This window comes from Salmo salar, chromosome ssa16 (genome assembly GCF_905237065.1).
Source record: "Salmo salar chromosome ssa16, Ssal_v3.1, whole genome shotgun sequence".
NCBI lineage: Eukaryota > Metazoa > Chordata > Actinopteri > Salmoniformes > Salmonidae > Salmo > Salmo salar.
In genome coordinates this window covers 22,434,165-22,445,272 of record NC_059457.1, presented here as the reverse complement: position 1 = coordinate 22,445,272, position 11,108 = coordinate 22,434,165, and the positions used below count along the sequence as shown (strand labels likewise).

Below are 11,108 nucleotides of genomic sequence, written 5' to 3'. Positions count from 1 at the left end.
TGTTTTATCTTGGCTCTTTTTATTGAAGACTGAGGATCTTTGCAATAACGTGACACTTCCTACGGCTCCCATAGGCTCTCAGAGCCCGGGAAAAAGCTGAAGGATATTGAGGCAGGCTCTGGCTGAAACACTTTATCGCGTTTGGATAGTGGCTGGTCAGAGTACTGTGGGCTTAGGCGCGTGCCCGAGTCGACCGAATGCTTTATTTTCTTTCCTCTGTTTAACTAAATGCAGATTCCCGGTCGGAATATTATCGCTTTTTTAGGAGAAAAATGGCATAAAAATGGATTTTAAACAGCTGTTGACATGCTTCGAAGTACGGTAATGGAATATTTAGAATTTTTTTGTCACGAATTGCGCCATGCTCGTGACCCTTATTTACACTTCGGATAGTGTCTTGAACGCACAAACAAAACGCCGCTATTTGGATATAACAATGGATTATTTTGGACCAAACCAACATTTGTTATTGAAGTAGCAGTCCTGGGAGTGCATTCTGACGAAGAACATCAAAGGTAATCAAACTTTTGTAATAGTAAATCGGAGTTTGGTCAGGGCTAAACTTGGTGGGTGTCTAAATAGCTAGCCGTGATGGCTGGGCTATCTACTCAGAATATTGCAAAATGTGCTTTCACCGAAAAGCTATTTTAAAATCGGACACCTCGATTGCACAAAGGAGTTCTGTATCTATAATTCTTAAAATAATTGTTATGTTTTTTGTGAACGTTTATCGTGAGTAATTTAGTAAATTCACCGGAGGTTTGCTAGTTCACCGGGGGGTATGCTAGTTCTGAACGTCACATGCTAATGTAAAAAGCTGGTTTTTGATATAAATATGAACTTGATTGAACAAAACATGCATGTATTGTATAACATAATGTCCTAGGTGTGTCATCTGATGAAGATCATCAAAGGTTAGTGCTGCATTTAGCTGTCTTCTGTGTTTTTGTGACATTATATGCTAGCTTGAAAAATGGGTGTCTGATTATTTCTGGCTGGGTACTCTGCTGACATAATCTAATGTTTTGCTTTCGTTGTAAAGCCTTTTTGAAATCGGACAGTGTGGTTAGATTAACGAGAGTCTTGTCTTTAAAATGGTGTAAAATAGTCATATGTTTGAGAAATTGAAGTAATAGCATTTCTAAGGTATTTGAAAATCGCGCCACGGGATTACACTGGCTGTTGCGTAGGTGGGATGATTTCGTCCCACCTAGCCGTTTAGGTCTGGACCTTTGTTGGTCTGTCTCCATAACAATGACTGTTTACAAGTGGATTATACTAGAGTAAAACAGAACTGAACAGTCAGATTCAAACACACACACACACACACACACACACACACATACACACACACACACACACACACACACACACACACACACACACACACACACACACACACACACACACACACACACACACACACACACACACACACACACACACACACGGCAATATTTTCTTGGCTATCAGGCTACATTATTGTGGGCTTCTGTAGCCTAGATGTAATGTGTAATTCACATTTTGAATATGACCACTATCTCCCCATAAAGTCCTGACTAATGGGGTTAGAAACATGCTGCTCTGTATCCAGCATTGACCCCAATCTCACCCAGTTTAAGCACAGCAGAGAGGGCTCTCCTCTGTGCCAGCTGTCACATCATCATGACACGAGTGGCGGGGCCACTTTAGTGCAGTCAGTCAGGGTTGGCACAAGGTTGGTCGAGAAACTGCGATTATAAATATTTTTACGTCGCCTAAGGTCAAGGGTTATATTTTTCACATATACGGCTATCGATGTGACTGAAAACAATGACATATGAATTAATGATGATGATGATTCATTTAGGACATGAATGCACAAATCCTAACATCCTTAAAAATACTGTACAAACCCACTTAACCCGCGTACGACCAATGAGCAAAGCGAAGGGGTTTGACTAGGGTCAAATTCGGGATGGGTAATGGCGGTTTTTAGAGTACATTTCTTTTGTCGGCGCAACATGGAGACAAATTGAAGATACAACAACCATTTGAACAGTTTGCTATTACAGCAGATGAAGTGGACTTGTGTGTCTTGTGGGTGCTCGTTACCACACGCCTCGGGACAAGACCTGGGACATGCTTTGCTCTCCGGAGCAGGGTGCCATTGAAGGGAGTGATAACTGGAGTGGCACAGTGTTGAGGAGGACCAACAGAAATGGTAGATTCCTGGTGTCTGTGACACCTACTGTTTGGTGCAACGCAGATCCTGTAGAGAGTATAGTGAAACAGAGAAGACACTGTCTGTCCTGCTGAGTCTTTACCCGACAAAGTCAAGTTAGGATGTGTCAGTTATTCCGTGAGAGCTTTAGTCCCTAATTCATTACAGTGTTTTAGGGGCCAAGCGTATGGTCATGTTGCAGCAGAGTGTAGGAGGGAGATTCCTAGATGTGAGAAGTGTGCAGGACTTTATTTAACCTTTATTGAAACAGAGGAATGTGTAGTATCAGTGGAAAAAGCTGTGCGCGTTAACTGTAGGTGTACCTATGGTGTCCGATGAGAGAAAGGCGGGTCGAGGTTGCCAGAATCCGAGTAGTACAGAAGGTGTGGTATGCTGAGTCAGCGAAGAGAGTAGTAGATGGTTGGTGGTTGGAGACATCTCTCTAGTGGTGTGGGGGCTGTGCTTTGGCAAAGTGGGTGGGGTTATATCCTGCCTGTTTGGCCCTGTCCGGGGGTATCATCGGATGGGGCCACAGTGTCTTCTGATCCCTCCTGTCTCAGCCTCCAGTATTTATGCTGCAGTAGTTTATGTGTCGGGGGGCTAGGGTCATTCTGTTACATCTGGAGTATTTCTCTTGTCTTATCCGGTGTCCTGTGTGAATTTAAATATGCTCTCTCTCTAATTCTCTCTCTCTTTCTCTCTTTCTTTCTTTCTCTCGGAGGACCTGAGCCCTAGGACCATGCCCCAGGACTACCTGGCATGATGACTCCTTGCTGTCCCCAGTCCACCTGGCTGTGCTGCTGCTCCAGTTTCAACTGTTCTGCCTGCGGCTATGGAACCCTGACCTGTTCACCGGACGTGCTACCTGTCCCCGACCTGCTGTTCTCAACTCTCTAGAGACAGCAGGAGCGGTAGAGATACTCTCAAAGATCGGCTATGAAAAAGCCAACTGACACTTACTCTTGAGTTGCTGACTTGTTGCACCCTCGACAACTACTATGATTATTATTATTTGACCATGCTGGTCATTTATGAACATTTTAACATCTTGCCCATGTTCTGTTATAATATCCACCCGGCACAGCCAGAAGAGGACTGGCCACCCCTCATAGCCTGGGTCCTCTCTAGGTTTCTTCGTAGGTTTTGTCCTTTCTAGGGAGTTTGTCCTAGGGAGTTTTTCCTAGCCACCGTGCTTCTTTCACAAGCATTGCTTGCTGTTTGGGGTTTTAGGCTGGGTTTCTGTACAGCACTTTGAGATATCAGCTGATGTACGAAGGGCTATATAAATACATTTGATTTTATTTGATTTGATTTAGAGGAAGATGGTTCTATTGCGAGGGATCCTAAGTGTGGGAGTAGGCCGAGGCCAATAGAGAGTGATAGAAATAACATTTCAGTAAGGTTGGATTCTAAGCGTTCATAGCCATGGTTATCATGGCTATGAAATGGAATGCAAATCACTGAAAATAAATGTGGTGGCACCTGTAGAGAAGTACTTGGGTCGACAAAATGTTACTGCAGAGGAGTTACAAGGTGTGTTGAACGATAGCTTCCCGTCCTTCTAGGCTGCTAGCCTGGTGTAGGATCAGATAGGGTCAAATAGTGTAATAATGGTGAGGTTTTAATAGGTATAGGTTTAGTTGGTGTAGGGCTAGTTTCCCCCGTTCTTTTCTCCTTCCCTTTTGTGTAACAAAGTTTAATGATTTCACACCCCAGAACAGTAGGCGGAAACACAGGGCTAGAAAATAGAAATATTGTAGATTAAGAGGCTCACACTCCAGTACAGTAGGTGGCGGTACAGTGGTGGTGTATGCACCTTTCAGTTGGTTGCGATCCACCAATACAAATTTAAAGAGGAAGGGTCACATTTTTAAAGATAAGTCACACAAGGAGGTAGGGGAAGGAAGATGGCAGAAGCGGATATTCTGTTTGAATCAGATGGCATATCAAGTGGATGAGAAGAATTGGATTACAGTGGCAAATACAAAAGGAAATAAGAGAAGTAAAGTTGTAGTGGAAACTAGTAAATCTAAGCCTAGTTCTGATTCTTTTTTGTTTGGAGTAAGAGTTTTGGATCGATGTTGTTTCCTGGGAGATCCATTTGAAGTCTATGAAAATCATGGATGCTTTGGGTAAAGTGGTGTCGGTGAGAGTAAAGAGAAGTGGGCTTATTTTGTTATTTTGTGTAACTATGGAACAGAAGGAGCGTGCTCTGTGCCTCAAGAAGATGTCGGATTGGAATGTGTCGTGTGTGGACCTTTCAAAGCAGGGCAAAGGACGTATGTGAAGAATTGGATCAAGTGGTTGGTGCACAACAACTGACCTGCATGGTGGATGGAGTGAGGAAGTCCACTCTATCCATTCTATTGTTTTTTTTAAATTAGATTCTCTCCCTTCTCACGTGTATTTGGATTTTATGAGATACCCTGTGAGAGCAGTCATGACCAAACCCATGCAATGTGAAAAAAGGAAATTATTTGGCAATGTGTCAAGTGTATGTAGATGAGAGGAGTATCGTATGCTGCAATTGTGGTGGTGAACATGCACCTGAATTTCTGAAGTTCCCTGTTTAGGGTGAAGGAGATGGAGCTGGAAAGAATAAGGGCTGTCCATCATGTCTCCTGTCCAGAGGTGGTGAGAAGAGTGGAGTGACGTTGAAGAAGTAATGGTAGTAGGAGTAGAGACACCAGATGATGTTGCTTGTCAACAGAGGGATCCTGACATGTTGCATGTTATGAATTTAGACTTTGTAGCATTTATTACATTGGTTATCAACTGTACAGCGCAAACAGAGAGGAAATCAGAAAAAATTGTCATCGTTGTGAGTGCGGCTGAGCGTTTTTTGGGGCTCAGATTTTACAGCAGAGACATTACAAGGAGACTTGTAGATGAATGCTCTGTCCTCACAGGCGCCCGAGCAGGAATGAGGTGGTTGTTTTACCACCCCATACAGTAGGTGGCGGCAATACACCAATAGGTTGTAGTCTGCCATAAAACCTTAAAGAAGAAGAAGATGCGTCACTCAAACTTCGACTCGGGGGCAAGCGGGAAATAAAATATTTTGTAGCTAGCTAGAATTCACTAGCTATAAACTAAACGCCAAGGTAATTTACGGAACATGTATTAACTTTCCAATGTTTGTGAAATTTTTCATCGGCTAATGTATGCCAAAACAGCTGCTAGCCAGTTAGTTATAGCGAGCCAACTAGTTAGCTAGACACGTTCCAGACATTAGCAGTTTGTGTCAAAGCGATAGCTACATTGTAACTATTCAAATCACATTTTATTGGTCACATAGTTGGTTAGCAGGTGTTATTGCGAGTGTAGTGAAATGCTTGCTTATTAAGGTCAAAGTATCGAGTTAGTTTTGCAAACTGCGCACTTCGTTGTCAGCATTTACATTTTCAAACGGTACATTGCCGATTTGGACAGTAATACAGCTGGATAAGTTTTATTAGTCGTATGTACTGGATACACATGGCATACACCATCCAACGAAACGCTTACTTGAATGTTCTTTCTCGACACCGTAACAGTAAGAAACATATATAACAATACGAACAAAGTAAATGGCTCAGTAGAATAGAAAACACATTTTACCATAAGTAGCTATAACGTTAATAGGATGTTTGTGGCACCATAATTGGGAAGGACGGGCTCGTGGTAGTAAATCTTTAAGGGGCAACAGGTAGCCTAGTGGTTAGAGCGTTGGGCCAGTAACTGAAAGGTTGCTGGATCGAATCCCCGAGCTGACAAGGTAAAGATCTGTCGTTCTGCCCCTGAGCAAGTTAGCCTACATTGTAAATAAGAATTTGTTCTTAACTGTCTTGCCTAGTTAAATAAAGGTTAAATAAAAACAATGGCTGGACCGTTATTAGTGGAATGGTATGAAACCCGTTTGATTCCGTTCCAGGTATTATTATGAGCCGTTCTCCCCTCAGCAGCTGACAGGAAGGCTCAATTTAATGCTTAGAGACCGTCAGCTTGTGGCCGTGGGTCCTTTATGATGCTGTGGGCCTTTAACAGGTACCATTTCGAGGAGATGTCCTAGATGGGTGTGAGCACGGTCCCAGTGATGTACTGGGCCGTCTGCACCACCCGCTGGAGGACCTTGCGTTCGTGGATGGAACAATTCCCATACCAGGCCTTCATGCAACCGGTCAGGACTTGATTGACTGTCTGTCATACACTTTTTGCAGCACCTGCCACAGTATTGATAAACTGGAGACTGAAAATATGCACCATGATACAGAGGAGGACAAGAGCATCCGAGCATCCAACACGTGCTTCGGGCAGGTAGGTTTGGGGTGCATCTCAGTAGTCTAAAGTGGCTCCAAATCCTCTATCCTTTCATTTAAACACTGATGTGAAAGAACTGGACAGGGAATGTGTCATCCATCCTTTGTTTTCAGATCAGTTAAAGCTGCAATATGTAACTTTTTGGGTGACTACCAAATTCACATAGAAATAGAGATCTGCCATTCTCATTGAAAGCAAGTCTAAGAAGCTGTAGATCTGTTCTATGTGAACTATTGCTATGCTTCCCATTAAGTTTAGTTTTAGCGGCTTTTACTTTGAAAGTACTATATTTTTGGTTATGGAAAATATATTTCAGTGCTTTAGATGGTACAATGATTCTCACTGCTTGTTTTGTCACAAACTGAAATTAGGCAAACTTAGAATTTTAGCAAGCATGAAATGGCGGAGTGATTTCTGCATAGTGTATCTTTAAGATGCAGGATAAGAAAGCCTCTAGACTATAGAAAATACCTTAGACTTTTTCTATCCATCCAAATGAATCAAAACAATGTAGGACACTGACCTTTTTGCTTTAAAATGGCAAGCAAACCTCAACCAAGACTTTATCTTTCCAGTATAACTATACTGCAGAGGAGTACCAGGCAGTCCAGAATGCACTGCGACAGAAGCTGGGACCTGAATACATCAGCTCCAGGATGGCTGGAGGGGGCCAGAAGGCAAGGCCAAGTCACATAAACCTTTTTGTTGTTGACAACAACTTTGAATTACATCCTAATCAACCCAAGAGAAAACTAACCAATAAGTACACACTTCATCATCAGCCTTCACTCACTAAAACGCCCGCTTGGAACTAAAGACAGTATTGTCCTTGTTGCAGGTGTGTTACATTGAGGGGCACCGTGTGATCAGCCTGGCCAATGAGCTGTTTGGATACAACGGCTGGTCTCACTCTATCTCCCAGCAGAACGTCGGTAGGAGAGCTGGAGCATCGCTAGCTATTAAACAGTATATTTAGACACTTGCTTCTGTCTTCAGTGTAACCTTTATTATTTATTTATGACCCACTGGGTACTGTATATGAATGTGTCAGTGTAATGCACAGTCACAACACAGTGACGGACTGTCCCCTCACAGACTTTGTTGACCTCATCAATGGGAAGTTCTACGTTGGAGTCAGTGCGTTTGTCAAAGTCCAACTGAAGGTGGGTGATGGGCAGAGAAGTCAACCATTGTTTTTTTTCAAATCTGCAGTGCTACTGTTGGCTCTTCCCAGTTTTGGAAGTGTGTTTCAAGGCAGGGTGCAATGAGTTGTGTGTTGTTCGGCAATGCGGTGCCAACATTTGGTTATTAGGTTTAGCCATTAAATAGTTGGGAGCATATATATATATATATATATATATATATATATATATAGTACATACACTGAGTGTATAAAACATTGACACCTTCTAATATTGAGTTTCAACCCCCTCCCCTTTTGCCATCAGAACTGCCTCAATTTGTTGTGGCATGGACTCTACAAGGTGCTGAAAGTGTTCCACAGGGATGCTGGCCCATGTTGACTCCAATGCTTCCCACAGTTGTGTCAAGTTGGCTGGATGTCCTTTGGGTGGTGGACCATTCTTGATACACACGGGAAACTGTTGAGCGTTGAAAAACCCCTCAGCATTGCATTTCTTGACACAAACCGGTGCGCTTGGCACCTGCTACCATACCCTGTTCAAAGGCACATAAATATTTTGTCTTGCCCATTCACCCTCTGAATGGTACACACACACACACACAATCCATTCCTCAAGGCTTAAAAATCGTTCTTTAACCTGTCTTCTCTTCATCTACACTGATTGAAGTGGATTTAACAAGTGACATCGATAAGGGATCATAACTTTCACCTGGTCAGTCTATGACATGGAAAGAGCAGGTGTCCTTAATGTGTTGTACACTCAGTATATATAGTGTACAACTTTCTGTTTTTTAATACAGTTTACTCTGTTAGCACTGCTACAAAACATTTTGGGTGTGTCAACTCACACTTTTTACTATAATGTATTTCACACACTTACTGTATTACTACGTGTGTTTGGTGTGTCTCTCTCCCCATAGGACGGGTCGTTCCATGAGGACGTTGGCTACGGGGTGAGCGAGGGACAAAAGTCCAAGGCCCTGTCACTGGAGAAGGCCAGGAAAGAGGCGGTCACTGATGGACTGAAGAGAGCACTCAAGTACAGGGGGAGACACTACACTTCATGTACCATGAACTACTTTTTACTGTGTGCGTGTGTTGGTGTCTGAGTTTGTTGTGGTTCTGATATTTGATTCCCCCGTCCTTCCAGATGTTTTGGAAACGCCCTTGGGAACTGTATCATGAATAAAGAGTACCTCATATCCATCAACAAGATCCCCAAACAGGTTAGATACTGTTCCTGTCAACTGTCATTTACATCCATCCATCCTTTCCAGTGTTCACTGTCTCTGTCTCTCCCAGCCTGCTCCCCCTCTGGACCCAGCCCAGACCAAGCGTTCTGACAGTGAGCCGTCAGTGGAGAAGGCCCGGCTGTCTAGCTTGGCCCGGTGGGAGGGTGCTGGGCCTGGGTCAGGCAGGGCACCACTGGAGCAGCCCAGGGCCCGCAACCACCACCAGGCTCCCCCAGCGGAGCACGGGGACAGAGGGGGAGCCAGGACCTTTCTCTCACACACCCCTACTGCTGCCTCTGGACCTGTAGCCCACTCAGCTCCATCAGACAGTGAGAACAAACGCTGCAATCTTGTCAGGTAAGCAACAGCCAGATGACTGTCAAACCTTTCTTGTGTATTGGTTTTATTACAGGTGTCTCTATTTCCTCTCTGTACCCAAACTCTTACTCTCACCTGTTCTCTTTGTCTTATCTCCTCTCGTCCTCCTTCCTTCAGGTCTTTATCAGATGTGGAGGACCTCTGTCTCTCTGATGCCCACACAGACCCCAAGCAGCTGAGGAAGCTCAAGCAGCAGCAGCTGCAGCAGAAGTTCCGCCAGGAGATGGAGGCGAAAAAGCTCCTGCAGGGACAGGGACAAACTCTGCTCCAGCTCAAGACAGAGGGCCCAGACACAGCTATTGCACAGGCACCCAGTGAAGCTCATGGTAAGACAATAAGCAAGCAAGAAAATACTATATTTTGGAGGACCGGTGCTTGACTTGGGCAGGAGCTCACTCGAGCTGAGTACCAGCACCTAAAATGTTCTACTGCTTGAGCTCCTGTTCCTCTTATAGAATATTAGCTCAACGTATTGTGAAGCTCCTGCACCTAAAATATAAACAGTACCGGTACCCAAAATGATTTCCGGCACCTATTTCAGTTCAAGTCGAGCACTGTGGAAGACCATAAAATGTGTTGGCAAGAAATGTCCAAGTTCTGTATTAATGCAGTAGGGCGTGTGTGTTAGCGTCTGTTAGCCATGTTCTTTATGACTGTGTATGTGAGTGTTTGTTCGTCTTGTACTAGTGTTGCCATGCTCTTTGGGAATGGGATACCTCTCTCCTTCCAGGTAGGTTTAGCACCCCAGACCACCATGGCCTACAGCACCCCCTAGTGGACACAAAGCACCCTGCAGCAGGGATGAGTATCTGGCCAGTACCGTAAACCACCACTAGGGGGCTCAAGTAGAAAGAATGGGAACTACTCTGAAAATGGTTCCGATTACGCATATCTACAATGCATGCTGGTGTTGCGGAAATCCACCTCCCTATGCTGGAGTCTCTGTTACTTGTGTACCTGAATACTGTGGCTGCTTCTAGTTGTTACTGTTGTACTAGGGGCTATAAAATCCCCATAGTGACAATATACTGTATATTCTCTAAAACACTTGTCATCGTCCTCCCAAGATAACCCAGAGCTGTGGGACTTCACTCTTGACGGCATCCAGGAGTTGGAGGCCCCAGCAGGTGGACCTTCAGCAACATCATCCTCGTTACGACCCAGCACTCCAGGGGGTAGTCACCAAATGCTGACCCGCAGTAAGACACCTCAGAGAGGGGTTTCACCATCCCTACGACCCCCCGTCAGGCCCCACGAGCCCCCACCACACGGCCAAGGACAGGGGGGACACCAACCCCAGTATCACAACCAGCACCCTAGGACATCTGACAGAGCAGGTGAGACTGGGTAATGAATGAGCTGCTTTAAAACAGTGGACATCATTAACCCTGGTCCTGGGGGACTACTGGGCGTGCTGCGTTTTGTTTCAGACCTGAACTAACACATCCGATTCATCTAATCACCAACACCTTGATTAGCTGAATCAGGTATTGTAGCAAAGTAAAGTACCTTCAATTTAACCAGTTTGAGAAACATTCTTGTCATTGGTACAGCATTTTCTAGATTATTAATTGCCTTTTCTTCTGTCACAGGTGAGACATTCAGTCCATGTAGACAAGGACAGTACATGAAGAAACGCAAGCTGGACGCTTGAGAAAAGGCTGTTTCACTTATCTAAAGCCATTTTACCAACAAGTTTTGATTTGCTATTTTATTTGATATGTTGAGTTTATGGGCATCTCTTGTTGCTGCTAAATGTAAAGAAATGTTTATGGTTTTTGTAAATAAATCAGGGATTTGTTTGCCTTTCAAAAAACTGGACTATTCTCTTACATGCAAGTGTATCCACTTG

At 44.1% G+C, this 11,108-nt stretch overlaps 1 protein-coding gene across 2 annotated transcripts; it reads left to right on the top strand.

Annotated features, from left to right (window-relative positions):
• Window positions 1–5,176: 5,176 nt before the first annotated feature.
• On the top strand, window positions 5,177–11,072 carry rad52 (RAD52 homolog, DNA repair protein). Of its 2 annotated transcripts, none has more exons than XM_014148368.2 (11): window positions 5,177–5,307; window positions 6,403–6,499; window positions 7,078–7,179; window positions 7,341–7,434; window positions 7,598–7,665; window positions 8,567–8,685; window positions 8,797–8,872; window positions 8,949–9,235; window positions 9,374–9,582; window positions 10,324–10,593; window positions 10,849–11,072. In XM_014148368.2, the coding sequence occupies exons 2-11, from the start codon at window positions 6,440–6,442 to the stop codon at window positions 10,908–10,910; spliced, it is 1,347 nt and encodes a 448-aa protein (XP_014003843.1). In that variant the 5' UTR covers window positions 5,177–5,307; window positions 6,403–6,439; the 3' UTR covers window positions 10,911–11,072. The 2 variants fall into 2 exon arrangements, with proteins under 2 accessions (XP_014003843.1, XP_014003844.1); XM_014148369.2 differs by having other exon boundaries at window positions 5,192–5,307; window positions 6,230–6,499.
• The last annotated feature ends 36 nt before the right edge of the window (window positions 11,073–11,108 follow it).

Excerpts from the sequence above, each read along its gene's own strand:
- rad52 (XM_014148368.2), top strand. The coding sequence starts at position 6,440 with ATGCACCATGATACAGAGGAGGACAAGAGCATCCGAGCATCCAACACG. Across the intron at positions 8,686-8,796 it reads GGACTGAAGAGAGCACTCAA|ATGTTTTGGAAACGCCCTTG; the intron begins GTACAGGGGGAG and ends CCGTCCTTCCAG. Across the intron at positions 10,594-10,848 it reads TAGGACATCTGACAGAGCAG|GTGAGACATTCAGTCCATGT; the intron begins GTGAGACTGGGT and ends CTTCTGTCACAG.